Source organism: Coregonus clupeaformis, chromosome 34 (genome assembly GCF_020615455.1).
Source record: "Coregonus clupeaformis isolate EN_2021a chromosome 34, ASM2061545v1, whole genome shotgun sequence".
In the NCBI taxonomy this organism is placed as follows: domain Eukaryota; kingdom Metazoa; phylum Chordata; class Actinopteri; order Salmoniformes; family Salmonidae; genus Coregonus; species Coregonus clupeaformis.
The window spans coordinates 38,998,267-39,023,839 of NC_059225.1; the positions used below are offsets into that span (position 1 = coordinate 38,998,267).

At 42.7% G+C, this 25,573-nt stretch overlaps 1 protein-coding gene across 1 annotated transcript in view; it reads right to left on the reverse strand.

Annotated features, from left to right (window-relative positions):
- Positions 1-25,573, reverse strand: part of LOC121539656 (BRISC and BRCA1-A complex member 2) — a 195,616-nt gene that overhangs the window by 119,719 nt on the left and 50,324 nt on the right. Inside the window, 2 exon segments of the mRNA XM_045210573.1 lie at positions 1,708-1,716; positions 6,582-6,770. Of these exon segments, the coding sequence (XP_045066508.1) occupies positions 1,708-1,716; positions 6,582-6,770 (198 nt within the window).

Below are 25,573 nucleotides of genomic sequence, written 5' to 3' on the forward strand. Positions count from 1 at the left end.
GAACAACGAAGCCATCTCAAACGTAATCATTGTCTGTTGCCCCACAGACCACACCAACCCTCACCACATCCTGAAATGTACACATTCAAATGTTCCTTAAAATCCTCCTAGTTGTGCAACCGTTTTTGTTTTTTTCCATCAAGGCACATCTATAAGACATTCTGTCCCATAACAGTAGTAGGTAAGTTCGTTAGTTGCGCAATATGGGTGGGGGAGTGTCAAATCAAATCAAAGTGTATTGGTCGCATCCACAGATTTGCAGGTGCAGTGAAATGTTTATGTTACTAGCTCCAACAGTGCAGTAGAATGTAAATATAACACAAATAATCTAAAGATCTAAACAAGAAATCAAGAAATGACAGAACAGGTCCAATTAACAATCCAGAGTAGATACATGTATATTAGATTGAGCATGTGTCAAAATCCAGAATATAAATATATGGTGTGTATAGACAGCATATAATATAAAATGGTATGTACAGTAATAGGTATATTAGGATGGGCTATGTTGAGAATACAGTATTCACACCCCTTAACTTTTTCCAAATAGTATTGTGTTACAAAGTGGGATTAAAATGGATTTAATTGTCATTTTTTTGTCAACAATCTACACAAAATACTCCAATGTTGAAGTGGAAGAAAAATGCGAACTTTTTTATTTTATTAATGGAAAATAAAACACTCATACAGTATATCTTGATTAGATAATTATTCAACCCCTGAGTCAATACATGTTAGAATCACCTTTAGCAGCTATTACACCTGTGAGTCGAAACGGTAACTAGGCCACTCAGGAACATTCAATGTCGTCTTGGTAAGCAACTCCAGTGTATATTTGGCTTTGTGTTTTATGTAATTGTCCTGCTGAAAGGTTACTGTCTCCCAGTGTCTGTTGGAAAGCAGACTGAACCAAGTTTTCCTCTAGGATTTTGCCTGTGCTTAGCTCTGCTCTGTTTCTTTTTATTCTAGAAAACTGCCTAGTCCTTGCCGATGACAAGCATACCCATAACATGATGCAGCCATCATCATGCTTGAAAATATGAAGAGTGGTACTCAGTGATGTGTTGTTGTGTTGGATTTGCCCTAAACATAACACTTTGTATTTAGGACAAAAAGTTCATTTCTTTGCCCAATATTTTGCAGTGTTAGATTGCCTTATTGCAAACAGGATGCATGTTTTGGAATATTTTTATTCTGTACAGGCTTCCTTCTTTTCACTCTTTCATTTATGTTAGTATTGTGGAGTAACTTCAACATTGTTGAACACAATACTAACATAAATGAAAGAGTGAAAAGATGGAAGCCTGTACAGAATAAAAATATTCCAAAACATGCATCCTGTTTGCAATAAGGCAATCTAACACTGCAAAATATTGGGCAAAGAAATGAACTTTTTGTCCTAAATACAAAGTGTTATGTTTGGGGCAAATCCAACACAACAACACATCACTGAGTACCACTCTTCATATTCAACACATCACAGCCATTAAACTCTGTAACTGTTTTAAAATCACCATTGGCCTCATGGTGAAATCCCTGAACGGTTTCCTTCCTCTCTGGCAACTGAGTTAGGAAGGGATTCTGTATCTTTGTAGTGACTGGGTGTATTGATACACCATCCAAAGTGTAATTAATGACTGCACCATACTCAAAAGGCATATTCAATGTCTACCAATAGGTGCCCTTCGTTGCGAACCATTGGAAAACCTCTCTGGTCTTTGTGATTGAATCTGTGCTTGAAATTCATTGCTCGACTGAGGGACCTTACAGATAACTGTATGTGTGGGGTACAGAGATGAGGTAGTCATTTAAAAATCATGTTAAACGCTATTATTCAATACAACTTATTATGTGAGTTTTTAAGCACATTTTTACTCCTGAACTTATTTAGGCTTGCCATAAAAAAGGTTTGAATACTTATTTGTAAACATTTCTAAAAAAACAATTCCACTTCGACATTATGGGGTATTGTGTGTAGATCTGTGACACAAAATCTCAATTTAATCCATTTTAAATTCAGGCTGTAAAAAGTCAAGGTCTGTGAATATTTTCTGAAGGCACTGTCCATACACAGTGAGTAAACGACAATATTAAACAGAAGATGAGGTGACCAGCATGGGGCATTAGACTGAAGGTGCAGGGCAGAGTACCGGGCAGGTAGCGATGGCTTTTCAACAGTCTGATTGCCTTGAGATAGAAGCTGTTTTCAGTCTCTATGTCACAGCTTTGATGCACCTGTACTGTCTCTGTCTGCTATAAGGTAGCAGAGTGAACAGACTGTGGCTCGGGTGGCTGAGGTCCTTGATTATCTTCTTGGCCTTCCTTTCACACAGAGTGCTGTAAATGTCCTGGAGGGTAGGCAGCGTGCCCCAGGTGATGCGTTGGACTGACTACGCCACCTCTGGAGAGCCATGCGGTTGAGGGCGGTGCAGTTGCTGTACCAGGCGGTGATGCAGCCCGACAGAATGGTCTCAATGGTGCATCTGTAGAAGTTTGTGGTTGTAGGTGTCGCGCCTTCTTCACCATGGTGTCAGTGTGGTGGGACCATTTCAGGTCCTCAGTGATGTGCACGCAAAAGGAGATTTTGACCCTCTCCACTGCGGCCCCGTCGTTGTGGATGGGGCATGCTCCCCCTTGTCTCCTGTAGTCCACGATCAGCTGTCTCCACACACACGCACACACACTAGAACTCTTCTTGGATCCACCTGTACCTGAAACCCGAGACCCGATCCGGGACCAGAGCGGGTCCGAATCCAGAATTCTAAATAATGTCACGGTCTGGGTCGGATCTGATATGATTGTCACGGATTTCGGGTATGTGTAATTTTAAATGATTTGTCCAGAAGGACCTGTAAAGATCTGAACGTGACTGCTGCATAAGAGAGAGAGAGAAATTGTATAATTTATGCTGCTGATCTTGCTTTTCACAAGTGGCGTGTGTAGCTTGTTGTTGTTGTTGGTCAATCATAAGACATCAAAGCAGCAATAGGCTACAGTCATAGAGCCTCCGTGTGGGGAAAAAGTTAGGAGATATACACTGCTCAAAAAAATAAAGGGAACACTTAAACAACACATCCTAGATCTGAATGAATGAAATAATCTTATTAAATACTTTTTTCTTTACATAGTTGAATGTGCTGACAACAAAATCACACAAATATTATCAATGGAAATCAAATTTATCAACCCATGGAGGTCTGGATTTGGAGTCACCCTCAAAATTAAAGTGGAAAACCACACTACAGGCTGATCCAACTTTGATGTAATGTCCTTAAAACAAGTCAAAATGAGGCTCAGTAGTGTGTGTGGCCTCCACGTGCCTGTATGACCTCCCTACAACGCCTGGGCATGCTCCTGATGAGGTGGCGGATGGTCTCCTGAGGGATCTCCTCCCAGACCTGGACTAAAGCATCCGCCAACTCCTGGACAGTCTGTGGTGCAACGTGGCGTTGGTGGATGGAGCGAGACATGATGTCCCAGATGTGCTCAATTAGATTCAGGTCTGGGGAACGGGCGGGCCAGTCCATACCATCAATGCCTTCCTCTTGCAGGAACTGCGGACACACTCCAGCCACATGAGGTCTAGCATTGTCTTGCATTAGGAGGAACCCAGGGCCAACCGCACCAGCATATGGTCTCACAAGGGGTCTGAGGATCTCATCTCGGTACCTAATGGTAGTCAGGCTACCTCTGGCGAGCACATGGAGGGCTGTGCGGCCCCCCAAAGAAATGCCACCCCACACCATGACTGACCCACCGCCAAACCGGTCATGCTGGAGGATGTTGCAGGCAGCAGAACGTTCTCCACGGCGTCTCCAGACTCTGTCACGTCTGTCACATGTGCTCAGTGTGAACCTGCTTTCATCGCCAAGGTAGTGGGTTCGATCCCCGGGACCACCCATACACAAAAATGTATGCACGCATGACTGTAAGTCGCTTTGGATAAAAGCGTCTGCTAAATGGCATATTATTATTATTATTATTATCTGTGAAGAGCACAGGGAGCACAGGGCGCCAGTGGCGAATTTGCCAATCTTGGTGTTCTCTGGCAAATGCCAAACGTCCTGCACAGTGTTGGGCTGTAAGCACAACCCCCACCTGTGGACGTCGGGCCCTCATACCACCCTCATGGAGTCTGTTTCTGACCGTTTGAGCAGACACATGCACATTTGTGGCCTGCTGGAGGTCATTTTGCAGGGCTCTGGCAGTTCTCCTCCTGCTCCTCCTTGCACAAAGGCGGAGGTAGCAGTCCTGCTGCTGGGTTGTTGCCCTCCTACGGCCTCCTCCACGTCTCCTAATGTACTGGACTGTCTCCTGGTAGCGCCTCCATGCTCTGGACACTACGCTGACAGACACAGCAAACCTTCTTGCCACAGCTCGCATTGATGTGCCATCCTGGATGAGCTGCACTACCTGAGCCACTTGTGTGGGTTGTAGACTCCGTCTCATGCTACCACTAGAGTGAAAGCACCGCCAGCATTCAAAAGTGACCAAAACATCAGCCAGGAAGCATAGGAACTGAGAAGTGGTCTGTGGTCACCACCTGCAAAACCAGTCCTTTATTGGGGGTGTCTTGCTAATTGCCTATAATTTCCACCTGTTTTCTATTCCATTTGCACAACAGCATGTGAAATGTATTGTCAATCAGTGTTGCTTCCTAAGTGGAGTTGTTGTTGTTTGTAACTGTGTAGGACGAGAATGCGCATGCAGCCTCAATTAGCCTAGCTAGCTAGCTTAACTAGCTTCTCCCGGTTTGATGCAATCAAGACAGATACTACGTAATCCTAATCCAGGCACTTGTCATCTCCCGTCTGGATTACTGCAACTCGCTGTTGGCTGGGCTCCCTGACTGTGCCATTAAACCCCTACAATTTATCCAGAACGCTGCAGCCCGTCTGGTGTTCAACCTTTCCAAGTTCTCTCATGTCACCCCGCTCCTCCGCACACTCCACTGGCTTCCAGTAAGGCTCGCATCTACTACAAGACCATGGTGCTTGCCTACGGAGCTGTGAGGGGAACGGCACCTCCTTACCTTCAGGCTCTGATCAGACCCTACACCCAAACAAGGGCACTACGTTCATCCACCTCTGGCCTGCTAGCTCCCCTACCTCTACGGAAGCACAGTTCCCGCTCAGCCCAGTCAAAGCTATTCGCTGCTCTGGCACCCCAATGGTGGAACAAGCTCCCCCACGACGCCAGGACAGCGGAGTCACTTCCGGAGACACTTGAAACCCTACCTCTTTAAGGAATACCTGGAATAGTATAAAGTAATCCTTCTTCCCCCACAAAAAATAAATACATTAAAACATTTTTAAAAGGTGGTTGTCTCACTGGCTAGCATAAGTTGAATGCACCAATTTTTAAGTCGCTCTGGATAAGAGCGTCTGCTAAATGATGTAACTGTATGATAAATAACCTAGCAACTGTATGGCAGCTATTAGTCTACTATAGCGCGAGTCGGCTTGGTTGTTTGCTCTCTCTCGTCCCTCCCGTCCAGTGTTGCCAACTTAGCGACTTTGTTGCTATATTTAGCGAGTTTTGAGACCCCTCTAGCGACACATTTTCAAAAAAGCGACTAGCGACAAATCTAGCGACTTTTTCTGGTGTTATTGGAGACTCTGACGTGAAAGCACGTATCGTTCTTACTCTTCTCAACGAGCAGCGGGTGCTGCCGTGGGCCCCACCCCCGTCCCAAAGCACTAACAGTCCTCGCGCAGCAGTCCCTCCCAGCTGCAGTTAGAGCAGGAGATGTTCACCCCTCCGCGTCCAGACCGCAAATGAATCGCGCATGCGAGAAGCCGCTGCTGGCTGATCCCGCCCTGGCTTACATTCAGGGCGGGATGTAAATGTAGGGTGTTTTTTAGTCACTTTTTGTCTCTCCCATGACGTTATTCCTCTTTCCTACAGCGTCCATCACAATTACATGCACATGGCCAATTATGCAAATTAGGTGATGACGTCATTTATCAACTTCTAGCGACTTTCCTCACTCGGATCGGATCAGGTCTGGTCCAACCAGGTCTATACAGAATGGGTCTAGTTGTACACGGTTCCGTTCGGAACGGGTCTCTATATTTGAACAATCCATTTATGCATATAGCGTCCGGGTGGAAAAGCCCCAGGTCCATTTCGGAACGGGTCCAACTTTTTGGACACGTGAAGGCCTCCAACACAGACATGTCCTTGCTCTGAAACACACTTGGGGCGTTGCATCCTCACCTAGCATAATCTGCCGGTTCAGTGACAGTGACATTCATCTCACTGCTGTTCATTTGCTAACCCTGGAGCCAGCTGAACTGGTGGAGTATGTCTGCATTCTGTCTAGGTTTAGCTGTTGCAGTTTCTATGGGTTTAGATAGGATGAGGTTTAGATGTGGAGGTCAAATGTTTGAGAGAATCAGAGAAACTATAGCCTCATATCAGTCTGTCCATAAGATGAAACCAATGTAAAGCTTTAAAAATGGTATATGTGTGTAACAAACATTTAAAACAAAGAGAAGATGAATGCTGAGCCACATAATGTGCACAACTCTGAGTGGATGTAACCATGTCCTGGTACGTTGTTATATCATGTAGCATACCCAGCTGTTCTTGTGCCCGGCGTAGACCTCCATGCTGCTGCCATAGTTGGGGTCCTCGAGCAGGCTAGCGTACTCGAAGAGCAGCCGGGAGCTCTCGCGCAGACGCTGGCACTGGTGGTACTGCTGGATCAGCTCCTTCACCAGCTGCAGCAGGCACTCCGCGTCCCCCGCATCCCACTTGACCAGGTGCTGGAGAGCGAGTGAGAGGTTATTAGATGGGTTTAGAGACAGTTCACTCAAATTTATGATGGGGTTAAAGAGACAGTCCATTCAAATGTAGATAGTTTAAAGGGACAGACCACTAAAAGTTTAAACTGTTCAACCACTTTCTTAACTTAAATATGGCCGGTGATGAGATTGTAATCTATGACTTTTCTTTGGGCCTGCGTGCAAAGTGAACAAAATAGCTTGAACAAAATAGCTGAAAGCCTACATGATTAAGAGCATGTTCATTTCGGGTTGACATAGTCTCCGTTCGACAGTCTCCGTTCATGACTTATGTTATCTATTTTGGTAACTAACTGCAGAGAACTATCCCTTGAGTAGGGTTGCAAAATTCCGGGAACTTCAATAAATTCCCTAGTTTTGCAGAAATCCTGGTTGGAGGATTTTGGACTTCCTGCTTATTCCCTCCTGATTCCGGGAATCCTCCAACTGGGATTTTGCAACCTTGCCCTTGAGGCACTGAATTGACGTTGTCTTCAATAGAGGCCATTTAGCCAAGGGAAATCAATTGACACGATGAAAGGAATTGAAAATACAATGGTGGGCAAAGATAAGGTTCACCCAGGCCCCATAGACAGCCATTACGGGAATAATCCCAAACTGTTATCCCAATCACCCCCTCTCTTCCTCCTGCATTACAGGAACATGGCAATGGCACAGGATTTCCTGAAGCGACACAGAGCTACATCGGTTAGTAGGGAACGCTTTCATCATTCCCAGCCCCAATGCCATTAATCTGACCTCATTCACCAAAATGGTTGAAAGAACGAGGAGGAAAGGAAGGCGGAAAGGAAAGAAAAGTCACCAAGAGAAATGTTAGCGATGGGAAGGAGCATTGTTTCAAGGAAGCGGATAAGGATACCAGGGACTTGGCCAATTACATGTTTTTTTCTCAGTCCTTTTGGTACACAATGGTTTGGTTAGGCATCAAAGACTGGACTTTGTGAACCCCATTTCCGATTTGGATGAGAATTGTGTTGTGCTGTTGCTACTTCTGTGAATGTCTGAACATTGCATCCAAAAATAAACTGCTCACATTGAGGACATAACATTGTAAAGAGTGTGTTTGTGCAAGATATTTATGTGAAAAAACAGTGTGGCCAGCTCAAACGCTGACTGTTGCGCCAGTCTTAACTAGACGTTCTAATGAAGTGTTCTAATCACCCCGGTTTGAGCGTACGCTGCAGAGACAATGATCACAGCCGTGTGTTTGTACGCATTAAAGGTAAAACACAATGCATTTCAAACAGTCAGCATTAATATAATGAATTCAGGGCATACCTAGGCTAAATCAAATCAAATATTATTGGTCACATACACATATATATATATATATAAGCCTTCCAACCATAAGACCCACTAATAATGTAATTATTTTATAAAGATAGTTTAACCTGCTTTTTTGCAATAATCACTGATCTGGATTTCAAGTCTGTTTATGAAAATGCTATTTTTTGTAAACCGGAACCATGCATAATGCACATTCACTAATAACGACTAACTTCTTGTAGCAGGCATTATAGAAAATTAACACAGATCTCATACCCTCTCAAGCACAAGCCCACGTGCTAATGAGTAGCCAGCTAATCTTTATATTTAAAGTTTAGATCTATTTGCTAGCTAACAAGGTCAGTCTCCAACTGCTTGAACAGCATGTTCGCCTGTCCAATTTGTTCAGATGTTGAAATTAAGAGGCCTACCTTATTTCTCAAAAATAGAACGAGTTGCCAATTCCTTACATATTTGCTTATTGCACATTTATAAAACACAGACCAGACAGATGGTATAACAATCTCTGGCTAAAATGCTGCACACAACAAACTGAGCATTCATTTTCTAGAATAAATATTAATTGATACTCCTGTTTTGTAGTGTCTCCTCTGTGTGCAAGTTGAGGAGTTAAGACATAAAAAGGGTATCGTTTGAAAGGTTAACTTCTCCTATGTTCAAGTAAAATAATGTCTCGTATGACTGATTCTGTTGGACCAAACCTCAAATGCAAATAGTGAGTTGAAACCGCTTGACAGAGAGGAAGAAGTGATCTCTCATCTTTATTGGTGTGAGTGGTAGGGGTAGGGGCTTGGTGTGCATAAACAGAGAAGAAGTTTCCCTCTCGACCAAATTTGTTCAGAATAAGCCCAACGCGTTTCTATCGGCTTATTTTGGACCTAAGCTTGTCGCCTGCCTTCGGGACAACGACTCCCATTGTTAAGGCAGAGACATGAGCATCTCGTCATTATGTACAGATCTTTGGTGTAAATGGGAAGGTGCACACAGCACAGAAAGAGCAAAGGAGACGAGACCAAAAATACAACATGAGAAGAAGCGGACTTAAACGCTCATATTCTTGCGATACAGGCATTTAGAATACCACGCAAAAACATGAATTAGATCGCCCAGCCCTAGCCTAAATGAAGGGATATTTCCATTGGAAGATACACTATATTGCATTCGGAAAGTATTCAGACCCCTTCCCTTTTTCCACATTGTTACGTTACAGCCTTACTATAAAATGGATTAAATTAATGTTTTTCCTCATCAATCTACACACAATACCCCATAATGACTAAACGAAAACAGGTTTGTAGAATGTTTTGCAAATGTATTACAAATAGAAAACAGAAATACCTTATTTAAGTATTCAGACCCTTTGCTATGAGACTCGAAATTGAGCTCAGGTACATCTTGTTTTCATTGATCATCCTTGAGATGTTTCTACAACTTCATTGGAGTCCACCTGTGGTAAATTAAATTGATTGGACATGATTTGGAAAGGCACACACCTGTCTGTATACAGTGGGGGAAAAAAGTATTTAGTCAGCCACCAATTGTGCAAGTTCTCCCACTTAAAAAGATGAGAGAGGCCTGTAATTTTCATCATAGGTACACGTCAACTATGACAGACAAAATGAGATTTTTTTTTCCAGAAAATCACATTGTAGGATTTTTTATGATTTTATTTGCAAATTATGATGGAAAATAAGTATTTGGTCAATAACAAAAGTTTCTCAATACTTTGTTATATACCCTTTGTTGGCAATGACACAGGTCAAACGTTTTCTGTAAGTCTTCACAAGGTTTTCACACACTGTTGCTGGTATTTTGGCCCATTCCTCCATGCAGATCTCCTCTAGAGCAGTGATGTTTTGGGGCTGTCGCTGGGCAACACGGACTTTCAACTCCCTCCAAAGATTTTCTATGGGGTTGAGATCTGGAGACTGGCTAGGCCACTCCAGGACCTTGAAATGCTTCTTACGAAGCCACTCCTTCGTTGCCCGGGCGGTGTGTTTGGGATCATTGTCATGCTGAAAGACCCAGCCACGTTTCATCTTCAATGCCCTTGATGATGGAAGGAGGTTTTCACTCAAAATCTCACGATACATGGCCCCATCCATTCTTTCCTTTACACGGATCAGTCGTCCTGGTCCCTTTGCAGAAAAACAGCCCCAAAGCATGATGTTTCCACCCCCATGCTTCACAGTAGGTATGGTGTTCTTTGGATGCAACTCAGCATTCTTTGTCCTCCAAACATGACGAGTTGAGTTTTTACCAAAAAGTTATATTTTGGTTTCATCTGACCATATGACATTCTCCCAATCCTCTTCTGGATCATCCAAATGCACTCTAGCAAACTTCAGACGGGCCTGGACATGTACTGGCTTAAGCAGGGGGACACATCTGGCACTACAGGATTTGAGTCCCTGGCGGCGTAGTGTGTTACTGATGGTAGGCTTTGTTACTTTGGTCCCAGCTCTCTGCAGGTCATTCACTAGGTCCCCCCGTGTGGTTCTGTGATTTTTGCTCACCGTTCTTGTGATCATTTTGACCCCACGGGGTGAGATCTTGCGTGGAGCCCCAGATGGAGGGAGATTATCAGTGGTCTTGTATGTCTTCCATTTCCTAATAATTGCTCCCACAGTTGATTTCTTCAAACCAAGCTGCTTAACTATTGCAGATTCAGTCTTCCCAGCCTGGTGCAGGTCTACAATTTTGTTTCTGGTGTCCTTTGACAGCTCTTTGGTCTTGGCCATAGTGGAGTTTGGAGTGTGACTGTTTGAGGTTGTGGACAGGTGTCTTTTATACTGATAACAAGTTCAAACAGGTGCCATTAATACAGGTAACGAGTGGAGGACAGAGGAGCCTCTTAAAGAAGAAGTTACAGGTCTGTGAGAGCCAGAAATCTTGCTTGTTTGTAGGTGACCAAATACTTATTTTCCACCATAATTTGCAAATAAATCCTACAATGTGATTTTCTGGATTTTTTTTTCTCAATTTGTCTGTCATAGTTGACCTATGATGAAAATTACAGGCCTCTCTCATATTTTTAAGTGGGAGAACATGCACAATTGGTGGCTGACTAAATACTTTTTTCCCCACTGTAAGATCCCACAGTTGAAAGTGCATGTCAGAGCAAAAAGCAAGCCATGAGGTCGAAGGAATTGTCCGTAGAGTTCCGAGACAGGATTGTGTCGAGGCACAGATCTGGGGAAGGGTACAAAAACATTTCTGCATCATTGAAGGTACCCAAAACACAGTGGCCTCCCATCATTGTTAAATGGAAGAAGTTTGGAACCACCAAGACTCTTCTTAGAGCTGGCCACCTGGCCAAACTGAGCAATCGGGGGAGAAGGGCATTGGTCACTGGCAGACCTCCAGAGTTTCTCTGTGGAGATGGGAGAACCTTCCAGAAGGACAACCATCTCTGCAGCACTCCAATCAGGCCTTTATGGTAGAGTGGCCAGACAGAAGCCACTCCTCAGTAAAAGGCACATGACAGCCCACTTGGAGTTTGCCAAAAGGCAAACTCAGACCATGAGAAACAAGATTCCCTGGTCTGATGAAACCAAGATTGAACTCTGGCCTGAATGCTAAGCGTCACGTATGGAGGAAACCTGGCACCATCCCTACGGTGAAGCATGGTGGTGGCCGCATCATGCTGTGGGGATGTTTTTCAGCGGCAGGGACTGGGAGACTAGTCAGGATTGAGGGAAATATGAACGGAGCAAAATACAGAGAGATCCTTGATGAAAACCTATTCCAGAGCGCTCAGGACCTCAGACTGGGGTGAAGGTTCACCTTCCAACAGGACAACGACCCTAAGCACACAGCCAAGACAATGCAGGAGTGGCATCGGGACAAGTCTCTGAATGTCCTTGAGTGGCCCAGCCAGAGCCCGGACTTGAACCCGGTCAAACATCTCTGGAGAGACCTGAAATTAGCTGTGCAGCGACACTCCCCATCCAACCTGAAGGAGCTTGAGAGGATACGCAGAGAAGAATGGGAGAAACTCCCCAAATACACGTGTGCCAAGCTTCTAGCGTCATACCCAAGAAGAATTGAGGCTGTAATCGCTGCTAAAGGTGATTCAACAAAGTACTGAGTAAAAGGTCGGAATAATTATGTAAATGTAATAGTTCTGGTTTTTTTTTGTTGATACATTTGCAAAAATGTCTGAGAACCTGTTTTTGCTTTGTTATGAATGGGGTATTGTGTGTAGATTGATGAGGAGAAAAAAAACAATTTAATCCATTTTAGAATAAGGCTGTAACCTAACAAAATGTGGAAAAAGTAAAGGGGTCTGAATACTTTCTGAATGCACTGTATATACAAAAGTATGTGGACACCCCTTCAAATTAGTGGATTCTGCTATTTCAGCCACACCCGTTGCTGACAGGTGTATAAAATAGAGCACACAGCCATGCAATCTCCAAAGACAAACAACGGCAGTAGAATGCCCTTACTGAAGACCTCAGTGACTTTCAATGTGGCACCGTAATAGGATGCAACCTTTCCAACAAGTCAGTTCGTCAAATTTCTGCCCTGCTAGAGCTGCCACGGTCAACTGTAAGTGCTGTTATTGTGAAGTGGAAACGTCTAGGAGCAACAACTGCTCAGCTGCGAAGTGGTAGGACACACAAGCTCACAGAAGGGGAACCACCGAATGCTGAATCGTGTAGCGCCTAAAAATAGTCTGTCCTTGGTTGCAACACACACTACCGAGTTCAGGGGAAGGCCCTTTCCTGTTTCCGCCTGACAATGCCCATGTGCACAAAGCGAGGTCCATACAGAAATGGTTTGTAGAGTTCGATGTGGAAGAACTTGACTGGCCTGTACAGAGCCCTGACCTCAACCCCATCGAACACCTTTGGGATGAATTGGAACGCCGACTGCAAGCCAGACCTAATCGCCCAACATCAATATCCGACCTCATTAATGCTCGTGGCTGAATGGAAGCAAGTCCCCACCGTCTACTGGAAAGCCTTCCCAGAAAAGTGGAGGCTGTTATAGCAGCAAAAGGGGACCAACTCCATATTAATACCCATGATTTTGGATTGAGATGTTTGACGAGCAGGTGTCCACATACCTTTGGTCATTACATTTACATTACATTTTAGTCATTTAGCAGACGCTCTTATCCAGAGCGACTTACAGTTAGTGAGTGCATACATTTTTCATACTGTAGTATGTAGTAGTCATGTAGTATAATATAGTCCAATGACCATATTCTTATTATTTCGATCAGTTCACAACAAGTGTGTCTTAGAGGGCACACCGCATCAGCTCAAGTCAGTTCCATTTCAAAGCCTGTCAATCCAGGCTTGAATTGGATGGAATTTTAACCGAAAACGCTTTTTTCACACTCAGTTCAATTCTTTATTAGTATGGAAATCAAACTGATCTCAACTCTGGTGAACTAAGCCCTAAAAATTCATGTGAACAAGTGAAAGCTAACCCGGACTCAGACCCATTCTGAAAGCTGAACCCAAGCTAATGGCCAAACTGTACTAGACAACAAAATATTGAGTCATAGTGATGACATAACCGCAATTCCAGTCTGGTGGCAGCTGGTCCAATGTATTCTCCTCTCATGCTGCGGACTCTCCATCACTCCATTTCTTTGGCCTATTGTATAGCAGTTCTGTCAATGGACCATGGGTCGGTCCAGTTGTAGAGAGAATTTTGAGATAAAGCAACTACTATGACCGTGAGTGTGGTTAGGGAGGGTGAAAGGTGCCAAAAACATATACATTTAGTAATGAACAAATATGACTTATTCGTAAACTAATATATTTTATTTTAAAGATCTCTCATTACCGAAATATACACCAAGATTTGAATCATGACATGTGTGATAATGAATGTTATATTACTTATCTTAACACATTTTGATGAATAACTACCACAATGTAACTCAGAGTGTTTGCCTGTACTATTGAAAACTAAATTAGATGTACAATTAAGGAAATAATTATGAATTCATTTAGTGTTTCGGTAATGATAAGCAGGTTGCGGAACTGGGAATGAATATTTCGGTAACGAGCATTACTTTATTTGACCAAGAAATTTCAAGCATAACAAGCTTTTACCTATGAAACCTAAAATGTCAAAGAATTGCTCTGAAATATGAGGAATGGGGTATGAGCGTCAAGTACAATTAATCAAAGATAACAAAATGCAACAAGATACGAGACTTAACATCTAGATAAAATTCATTAAAATATATTCACAATATCGGACAATGTCAAGTTTTAATCAGTTTCTTCTATGATCCCTTTTTCCAGGAGTTCCCAAGGGGAAAGGTGAGATTCTCCTTTTCTTGTACACATAAATTAACTTGTGCTGTGTCCTGTCGCCAGCTCGTCACTAGCAGTGCTTAATCGCAGTCATCCTCTTTCACATCCTACACTTTAAGAATGCCGCTTCGTGTGTTTTGCCCAAATCTCTGGCAAAACACTGAAGTGCCTGGCTGAGGACGTGGCTGGCAAAGGCTCTGGCATGATGTCCTTAATGTCACTGGGGAAGTACAAGACCTTGTTGCCGGGAAATGTCAAGGCCAGGATGTAGAGTCTGTACTTCCCAGCACAGCTCATTGTGTCCACCTCATATTGACCACCAACTATCTGGAGGAAAATTAAAATGTAAAATACATAATACTGGACCTAGATCTTTAAAAAAACAAAAACATGTGGCACTACTTTAATCACCTAAACACACCTGTTTGACTATGCCTGGGAAAAGAGAAGCATTATACTCCACCAGGACCCACATCCCCACTTGAACTGCAATTTCCGGCTCTGGCTCTCTCGGAGTGGGAATGAACTCCTTGGGGAGAAATAACTTACATGCTTTCTTACAGAAGCAGGAAACCTCCCTCGTCTGGATGATCCCTGGTCTAGTTCAAAATCATCTTAAATTGTATATTTTGGTGCCTCTAGGGCAATTCAGAAGGCTGATTGAGGACCTTATTACTGATAAATGTGTGTTTTTTATATCCATGTTCTTTCTGTTTGCATTTTGTATTTATATTGTATATTTGTATTTTCTGTAATTTCTGTAATTCATGGCTCATCTGTAAAATAAACCTTGGTCTCAGTACGACACACCCTAATAAAAAAAAGGTGAAATACATTTAAATACATACAGAAGATAGCCCTATTCGGTAAAAGACCAAGTCCATATTATGGCAAGAACAGCTCAGATAATCAAAGAGAAATGACAGTATGACAGTCCATCATTAACTTGTTCGGGCAGGCTTCGGCGTTCGTCGTCACCGGAGTATTAACCACTGCCGCCCCAATCATCATCACAATTGTCTTGTCTCGTTATCACACACACCTGGTTCTAATCCCCTAATTAATCAGTGTATAAGTGTTCCCTCTGCCCCCTTGTCCTTGTGGGTGATTGTTTATTGTGAAGGTTAGTGAAGCTCGGTGGAGCTCGTGTATTTTGTTTGACGGGAGTATTTTCCTGTGTGCCTTGTATTTTCCAGTGCACCTGTTTTGTGCCCTGGAGTGTGTTTGACGCAGTTCTGCGTAAACCTGTATTTTGCGGATTAAAGCCTGTTATTCTGTGATTTACCCTCCTGTGCCTGACTCCTTCAACACCACCTTATCACAGAAGAACTTTGAACGTTTCTTCAAGCGCAGTCGCAAAAATAATCAAGCGCTGTGATGAAACTGGCTCTCATGAGGACCGCCAAAGGAATGGAAGACCCAGAGTTACCTCTGCTGCATAGGATAAATTCATTAGAGTTACCAGCCTCAGAATTTGCAACCCAAATAAGTGCTTCACAGAGTTCAAGTAAAAGACACACCTCAACATAAACTGTTCAGAGGAGACTGCGTGAATCAGGCCTTAATGGTCGAATTGCTGCAAAGAAACCACTACTAAAGGACACCAATAAGAAGAAGAGACTCGCTTTGGCCAAGAAAGACGAGCAATGGACATTAGACCGGTGGAAATCTGTCCTTTGGTCTGGAGTCCAAATTGGAGATTTCTGGTTCCAACCGCTGTGTCTTTGTGAGACGCAGTGTAGGTGAACGGATGATCTCTGCATGTGTAGTTCCCACCGTGAAGCACGGAGGAGGAGGTGTTATGGTGTGGGGGTGCTTTGCTGGTGACACGGTCTGTGATTTATTTAGAATTCAAGGCACACTTAATCAATCAATCAATTTTATTTTATATAGCCCTTCGTACATCAGCTAATATCTCGAAGTGCTGTACAGAAACCCAGCCTAAAACCCCAAACAGCTAGTAATGCAGGTGTAGAAGCACGGTGGCTAGGAAAAACTCCCTAGCCACCATTCTGCAGCGATACGCTACCCATCTGGTTTGGGCTTAGAGGGACTATCATTTGTTTTTCAACAGGACAATGACCCAACACACCTCCAGGCTGTGTAAGGGCTATTTGACCAAGAAGGAGGGTGATGGAGTGCTGCATCAGATGACCTGGCTTCCACAATCCCCCGACCTCAACCCAATTGAGATGGTTTGGGATGAGTTGGACAGCAGAGTGAAGGAAAAGCAGCCAAACAAGTGCTCAGCATATGTGTGAACTCCTTCAAGACTGTTGGAAAAGCATTCCAGGTGAAGCTGGTTGAGAGAATGCCAAGAGTTTGCAAAGCTATCATCAAGGCAAAGGGTGGCTACTTTGAAGAATCACAAATATATATTTTTTTATTTGTTTAACGCTTTTTTGGTTACTACATGATTCCATATGTGTTATTTTAAAGTTTTGATGTCTTCACTATTATTCTACAATGTAGAAAATAGTACAAACAAATAAAAACCCTTGAATGAGTAGGTGTGTCCAAACTTTTGACGTCTTCACTATTATTCTACAATGTAGAAAATAGTACAAACAAAGAAAAACCCTTGAATGAGTAGGTGTGTCCAAACTTTTGACTGGCACTGTATATATAATGTTATATCTCATGAATTCATATAATTGATTCTTGAAGGACATAATATGAATGCAGGGTGGGTTTTAGACTCACCTGATGGATTTTCATGGTTCCTGGGACTGGTTTGAGGGATGGGAGAAAGTTTTTCTTACTCTATTCTGTTCCATAGGTTGGTGTGGATGTTTTGGATCAGATGGCAAGGCTGTACTCTGTGAAAGGAGGTACCCGCCACAGGCCTGTTGCTGTGTTCTACAACATGCTTGACTTGGCTGATATCAACCTCATGCCCAGGAGAGACTTCATCATGAGTTTGGCATTCGGGCTTCGTGAGAGACATGAGGGCCAAGGCAGCAGCAAAGATTCTGCGCGAGCCTAATTGCACACACCTCCAGGGAAGGAGACAGTGCCAGGTGGCCAGATGCACAAAGAACAGAAGCCAAGATACCTGTGTATGGGAAAGTGGCGAAGATTTGTGTCACTGTTAGGACAAGGGATAAGCGCAATTGCGTGAAAACGCACACCATGTAAGCACGAGCTGACAATAATTGACTATTTGTGACTGATGTATTATCTACACATACAGTACATTCGGAAAGTATTCAGACACCTTGACTTTTTCCACATTTTGTTACGTTACAGCCTTATTCTAAAATGGATTAAATAAAAATAATTCCTCAATCTACACACAATCAATCCATCCACCTGTGGTAAATTCAAGTGATGATTGGAAAGGCACACACCTGTCTATATAAGGTCAGTTGACAGTGCAGGTCAGAGCAGAAATCAAGCCATGAGGTCGAAGGAATTGTCCGTAGAGCTCCGAGACAGGATTGTGTCGAGGCACAAGGGTACCAAAAAAATTCTGCAGCATTGAAGGTCCCCAAGAACACAGTGGCCTCCATCATTCTTCAATGGAAGATGCATCAAGCATCACGTCTGGAAGAAACCTGGCACCATCCTTACGGTGAAGCATGATTGTTGCAGCATCATGCTGTGGGGATGTTTTTCAGTGGCAGGGACTGGGAGTCTAGTCAGGATCGAGGCAAAGATGAACGGAGTAAAGTACAGAGAGATCCTTGATGAAAGCCTGCTTCAGAGCGCTCAGGACCTCAGACTGGGGCGAAGGTTCACCTTCCAACAGGACAACAACCCTAAGCACAAAGGCAAGACAACACAGGAGTGGCTTCGGGACAAGTCTCTGAATGTCCTTGAGAGGCCCAGCCAGAGCCCGGACTTGAACTCAATCTAACATCTCTGGAGAGACCTGAAAATAGCTGTGCAGCAACGCTCCCCATCCAACCTGACAGAGCTTGAAAGGATCTGCGTGAAGAATGGGAGAAACTCCCCAAATACACGTGTGCCAAGCTAGAAGCGTCATACCCAAGAAGACTCGAGGCTGTAATCGCTGCCAAAGGTGCTTCAACAAAGTACTGAGTAAAGGGTCTGAATACTTATGTAAATGTGATATTTCTGTTTTTTATAAATATGCGAACATTTCTAAAACCTGATTTTGCCTTGTCATTATGGGGTATTGTGTATAGATTGATGAGGAGAAAAAAACAATTTAATCCATTTTAGAATAAGGCTGTAACGTAACAAAATGTGGAAAAAGTAAAGGAGTCTGAATACTTAAAGAATGCACTGTAATTGTATGGGTGGGGTACAGAGATTAGGTAGTCATTCAAAAATCATGTTAAACACCATTATTGCACACAGTCCATGCAACATATGTGACTTGTTAAGCACATTTCTATTCCTGAATTTCTGTAGGCTTGACATAAAAAAGGCTTGAATACTTATTGACTCAAGACATTTCAGCTTTTCATTTTTTATTAATTTGTAAACATTTCAAAAAACAATTTCACTTAGCCATTATGGGGTATTGTGTAGGCCAGTGACACAGAATCTCAATTGAATACATTTTTTATTCAGGCTGTAACACAAAATGTGGAAAAAGTCAAGGGCTGTTAATACTTTCTGAAGGCACAGTATTTGTCTTCTAAATAATGGTTATACCAGGTAATAACATAATGATATTTATACTCAAATCATCACTACCATGGTACAATGCTGATTTCATGAGAATCACTTTGCCTTCAGACAGGGAAGTAGAGGACAAGGACATGCCATTCAGTACCAGTGACCTCATCATCCTGAGCTGCGAGTTGATACCAGCAATGCCGGAATTCTCGAAATTAGGGGGCGATGCAAACAAGGCATCGTGATGGCCCAGGGGCAGGAACGAGCTGAAACTGAGGAGGGACTGAGAGGAAGTGCTGTGTCAGAATTGTGACATCACATATCACTGAAACTTGAAGGAAGGGAGTAGAGGGAAAGAGATAGAGAGCAAGAGGAAAAAGAGAGGAAGAGAGAAATGGGCAAGAGCTGAGGGGCAGGGATATGCTGGTCTTCACACTTACTAGAATTTTCGCAAAAATACCCTCAGCTACACATATTACTGCAATGTAAACTTGCGAACTTGTCACGTCTCGACCACTACCTCCGGATGTATCGCACGACACTTGCCCCCCTCTAAGCAGGGCAGTGTAAACACAATTGTCTCGTTGAGCCAACACTCAAAAAATTTAACAAAATATCAGAGCAATGTTTCTGAAACAGACATTTTCCATATTTTATGGTTTATACCTGAAATTGTAGTAACAGCCAGTTACATTCTGAAATTGTCGCCATAGATTTCAATCACAATGGTGTATTGCTTTGTTGTTGTTGCTTGACTGCATTGAGCGACCTACGTCCAGGTAAGAAGTCCCCAGGGAATTATGTTTTCAGTCGCAATTTGCTTTTACCTAATATAATGACTTCCATGATATTGATACAATTGTGCTGAGTGATTAGTGCTTTTTGAGGAAGAGTTGGGTTTCGGTTTGATTCTAAAAAAAATATCACGGTTTTCGATTTTCATTTCAATTATTATTATGTTTTACATTAAATGCAAAGAATAAAACAATTAATAAAAGTCCCTTGACGGTAGTGAATGCCCATTACTGCTTATCACTTATTAACCATCATTTATTCACATTGCTTTACTTCAAAAAAATGTTTCAGTTGTTGTGCATATTACAGTGGCTTGCGAAAGTATTCACACCCCTTGGCATTTTTCCTATTATGTTGCCTTACAACCTGGAATAAAATGGATTTTTTGGGGGTTTGTATCATTTGATTTACACAACATGCCTACCACTTTGAAGATGCAAAATATTTTTTATTGTGAAATAAGACAAAAAAACTGACAACTTGAGCGTGCATAACTATTCACCCCCCCAATGTCAATAGCTTGTAGAGCCACCTTTTGCAGCAATTACAGCTGCAAGTCTCTTGGGGTATGTCTCTATAAGTTTGGCACATCTAGCCACTGGGATTTTGCCCATTCTTCAAGGCAAAACTGCTCCAGCTCCTTCAAGTTGGATGGGTTCTGCTGGTGTACAGCAATCTTTAAGTCATAGCACAGATTCTCAATTGGATTGAGGTCTGGGCTTTGACAAGGCCATTCCAAGACATTTAAATGTTTCCCCTTAAACCACTCGAGTGTTGCTTTAGAAGTATGCTTAGGGTCATTGTCCTGCTGGAAGGTGAACCTCCGTCCCAGTCTCAAATCTCTAGAAGACTGAAACAGGTTTCCCTCAAGAATTTCCCTGTATTTAGCACCATCCATCATTCCTTCAATTCTGACCAGTTTCCCAGTCCCTGCCGATGAAAAACATCCCACAGCATGATGCTGCCACCACCATGCTTCACTGTGGAGATGGTGTTCTTGGGGTGATGAGAGGTGTTGGGTTTGCGCCAGACATAGCGTTTTCCTTGATGGCCAAAAAGCTCAATTTCAGTCTCATCTGACTAGAGTACCTTCTTCCATATACACCAAACATGTTTACTTATTCTTTCTTTAAGCAATGGCTTTTTTCTGGCCACTCTTCCGTAAAGCCCAGCTCTGTGGAGTGTACGGCTTAAAGTGGTCTCCTATGGACAGATACTCCAATCTCCGCTGTGGAGCTTTGCAGCTCCTTCAGGGTTATCTTTGGTCTCTTTGTTGCCTCTCTGATTAATGCCCTCCTTGCCTGGTCCATGAGTTTTGGTGGGCGGCCCTCTCTTGGCAAGTTTGTTGTGGTGCCATTTTCTTTCAATTTTTTAAATAATGGATTTAAATGGTGCTCCGTGGGATGTTCAAAGTTTCTGATATTTTTTTATAACCCAACCCTGATCTGTACTTCTCCACAACTTTGTCCCTGACCTGTTTAGAGAGCTCCTTGGTCTTCATGGTGCCGCTTGCTTGGTGGTGCCCCTTGCTTAGTGGTGTTGCAGACTCTGGGGCCTTTCAGAACAGGTGTATATATACTGAGATCATGTGACAGATCATGTGACACTTAGATTGCACACAGGTGGACTTTATTTAACAAATTATGTGACTTCTGAAGGTAATTGGTTGCAACAGATCTTATTTCGGGGCTTCATAGCAAAGGGGGTGAATACATACGCAAGCACCACTTTTCCGTTATTTTTTTAATTTCACTTCACCAATTTGGACTATTTTGTGTATGTCCATTACATGAAATCCAAATAAAATCCATTTAAATTACAGGTTGTAATGCAACAAAATAGGAAAAACACCAAGGGGAATGAATACTTTTGCAAGGCTGTACATTTGTTTTATTTGATGACTTTATTATTTCATTCCAAACCATCATCTCTATATACAGTGGGGGAAAAAAGTATTTAGTCAGCCACCAATTGTGCAAGTTCTCCCACTTAAAAAGTATTTTTCATCATAGGTACACGTCAACTATGACAGACAAAATGAGAAAAGAAAAACCAGAAAATCACATTGTAGGATTTTTTATGAATTTATTTGCAAATTATGGTGGAAAATAAGTATTTGGTCAATAACAAAAGTTTCTCAATACTTTGTTATATACCCTTTGTTGGCAATGACACAGGTCAAACGTTTTCTTTAAGTCTTCACAAGGTTTTCACACACTGTTGCTGGTATTTTGGCCCATTCCTCCATGCAGATCTCCTCTAGAGCAGTGATGTTTTGGTGTTGTCGCTGGGCAACACGGACTTTCAACTCCCTCCAAAGATTTTCTATGGGCTTGAGATCTGGAGACTGGCTAGGCCACTCCAGGACCTTGAAATGCTTCTTACGAAGCCACTCCTTCGTTGCCCGGGCGGTGTGTTTGGGATCATTGTCATGCTGAAAGACCCAGCCACGTATCATCTTCAATGCCCTTGCTGATGGAAGGAGGTTTTCACTCAAAATCTCACGATACATGGCCCCATTCATTCTTTCCTTTACACGGATCAGTCGTCCTGGTCCCTTTGCAGAAAAACAGCCCCAAAGCATGATGTTTCCACCCCCATGCTTCACAGTAGGTATGGTGTTCTTTGGATGCAACTCAGCATTCTTTGTCCTCCAAACACGACGAGTTGAGTTTTTACCAAAAAGTTCTATTTTGGTTTCATCTGACCATATGACATTCTCCCAATCCTCTTCTGGATCATCCAAATGCACTCTAGCAAACTTCAGATGGGCCTGGACATGTACTGGCTTAAGCAGGGGGACTGCAGGATTTGAGTCCCTGGCGGCGTAGTGTGTTACTGATGGTAGGCTTTGTTACTTTGGTCCCAGCTCTCTGCTGGTCATTCACTAGGTCCCCCCGTGTGGTTCTGGGATTTTTGCTCACCATTCTTGTGATCATTTTGACCCCACGGGGTGAGATCTTGCGTGGAGCCCCAGATCGAGGGAGATTATCAGTGGTCTTGTATGTCTTCCATTTCCTAATAATTGCTCCCACAGTTGATTTATTGAAACCAAGCTGCTTACCTATTGCAGATTCAGTCTTCCCAGCCTGGTGCAGGTCTACAATTTTGTTTCTGGTGTCCTTTGACAGCTCTTTGGTCTTGGCCATAGTGGAGTTTGGAGTGTGACTGTTTGAGGTTGTGGACAGGTGTCTTTTATACTGATAACAAGTTCAAACAGGTGCCATTAATACAGGTAACGAGTGGAGGACAGAGGAGTCTCTTAAAGAAGAAGTTACAGGTCTGTGAGAGCCAGAAATCTTGCTTGTTTGTAGGTGACCAAATACTTATTTTCCACCATAATTTGCAAATACATTCATTAAAAATCCTACAATGTGATTTTCTGGAGAAAAAAAATCTCAATTTGTCTGTCATAGTTGACGTGTACCTATGATGAAAATTACAGGCCTCTCTCATCTTTTTAAGTGGGAGAACTTGCACAATTGGTGGCTGACTAAATACTTTTTTTCCCCACTGTAGCTGCTGTCTATGCTGTCTGACAAAAATCACAATTTTAGTAGTTCTTCAAAGTAAATAAGGCATAATTTTATGACTGCTGAATACCAACTATCAATCACTTCGATAATATTTTCAGGTAGAGAGATACCTCGCGAAGCAACTCTCGATCGCGCATTCATCTTTCTCTTTTACATAGCAGGCATAAAAGAAACACAGACCGGAAAAGTAGGCGCGCAATGGATTATGGTTATTGTAGTTAATTACCATGTTTTCTATGTAGAATATTGACCTGTTGGAAACTACAACTCCCTACTACATTGCACAGTTCGGGCTTGATCTGATTTACCTCTAGAGAAACTGTGCAATGTGGGCATTGAGCTCACAGAAAAACATTTTACGAAATGGAATTCAAATAATCGAACTGTGCCTTCAGAAAGTATTCATACCTCTTGACTTATTCCACATTTTTGTTGGGTTCCAGCCTGAATTCAAAATGGATTAAATATATTATTTTTTCATACCCATCTACATACAATACCGTATAATGACAAAGGTAAAACAAATGTATTGAAAATTAAATAGAGTAATATCCCCTTTGTGGAAGCTCCTTTAGCAGCGATTACAGCTGTGAGTCTTTCTGGGTAAGTCTCTAAGAGCTTTCCACACCTGGATTGTGCAACATTTGCCCATAAAAAAAATATTCAAGCTCTGTCAAATTGGTTGTTGATCATTGCTAGACAAAATGAATAACTTCACCATGTTCAAAGGAATATTTAATAGTAGCTTTTTTTTGTTGCCCATTTACCAATCGGTGCCCTTCTTTGCAAGGCATTGGAAAACCTCCCTGGTCTTTGTTGTTGAATCTGTGTTTGAAATTCACTGCTCGACTAAGGGACCTTACAGAAAATTGTATGTGTGGGGTACAAAGATCAGGTTCATTTTAAATGCAGGCTGTAACACAACAAAAGGTGGAAAAAGTCAAGGGGTGTGAATACTTTCTGAAGGCACTGTATATCAGAGGTCACTGACAAAAGCTATCTAGTTACAACCGTGACAAGGTATCATAAACATCCACAGGACGTGTTGTTGCAATTGCTTTTGAGAAGCCAATACATTTAATTGGATGGAAGTCTTATGGAAATTATAAGAACGTTCAGCATATTGGGCATCATTTTAGATGCCCAATCCAATAGGGATCTAATAGAACAAGGTCAGGAAAAACAGGGTACAACGTGTTACAGAACGACATGTTCTCAAGAACAAGCTGTAGGCCTTAAGACGCCCTCTCATTGAGGAGACCCAAGGTGACAGAATTATGTATTCCTTTGCCATCAAGACTGTGTTGTGCCATTTATTTACAACTTGGATCCAATATTTAACTGAGTGCATGCATTGAGATGGGGCTGCCATCTGAAATGTCAAGATAATTATGTAGGCCAAGGCAAATATTTGTTTGTGCGTTAAATGTGATTATTTTTATACGCTGGCAACCTGGTCCAATAAATTGCATGTGGACTTCGAAAGTATCAGGTATTAAAAACCAAGTATTAAATTAATCTGCAGCTAGACTTCTAAATCAAGTGTGGACTCGCACCCTGTTTCGCCAGGGACAGTGCCAAGTCTAAGATCACACTAAATTGCTCTTGTCATGTGTTTAAGACATTTGGCGAGCATCCTCTGCCCTGTGGTGTTCCTGAGCGACACAACCATGTGGCTTGGGTCCAACATGGCAACATTTATTGAGGGGAAACACATTTTTGGGGTGACGACTACTTCAGATGTGGGTCAGTGGCATTGTTAAGACCTGAGCCCGTATTTATCAAGATTCTCAGAGTAGGAGAGCTGATTTAGGATCAGGTCCTCCCTTGTCTATAATAATCTGATTCATTATGATCTAAAAAGGCAAAACTGATCCTAGATCATCAGCACTCCTACTCTGAGATGCTTTATAGGCTAAATACTGGCCCTGGTCTCCATGCTTTGAGCTCCAGCTTCCTCTCATTATTCAGCGGGTGTTTAACAATAGCCAAACCTCCTTCCCATCAACCGTCCCTGCTCGCAACAATAGCAGGTCTAATAAAACCATTCCTGTAAACTTTTCCCAGATCTGTCAGTGAGCTCTGCCAATAATAAACTCTCCAATAAATGCCTGGGACTTGTTATTCTGCAAAGCAGTATGGAAGAAGGAAACAACGGTTGGTACACTATGTCCAGGTCGCTGTGATTCTTTATTTGGCCATCTGAGATCCATTGTTACCACAGGGATGAGCTAGCCTACTGAGGGAAGAGCACGCCTATGCCTGGCATTCA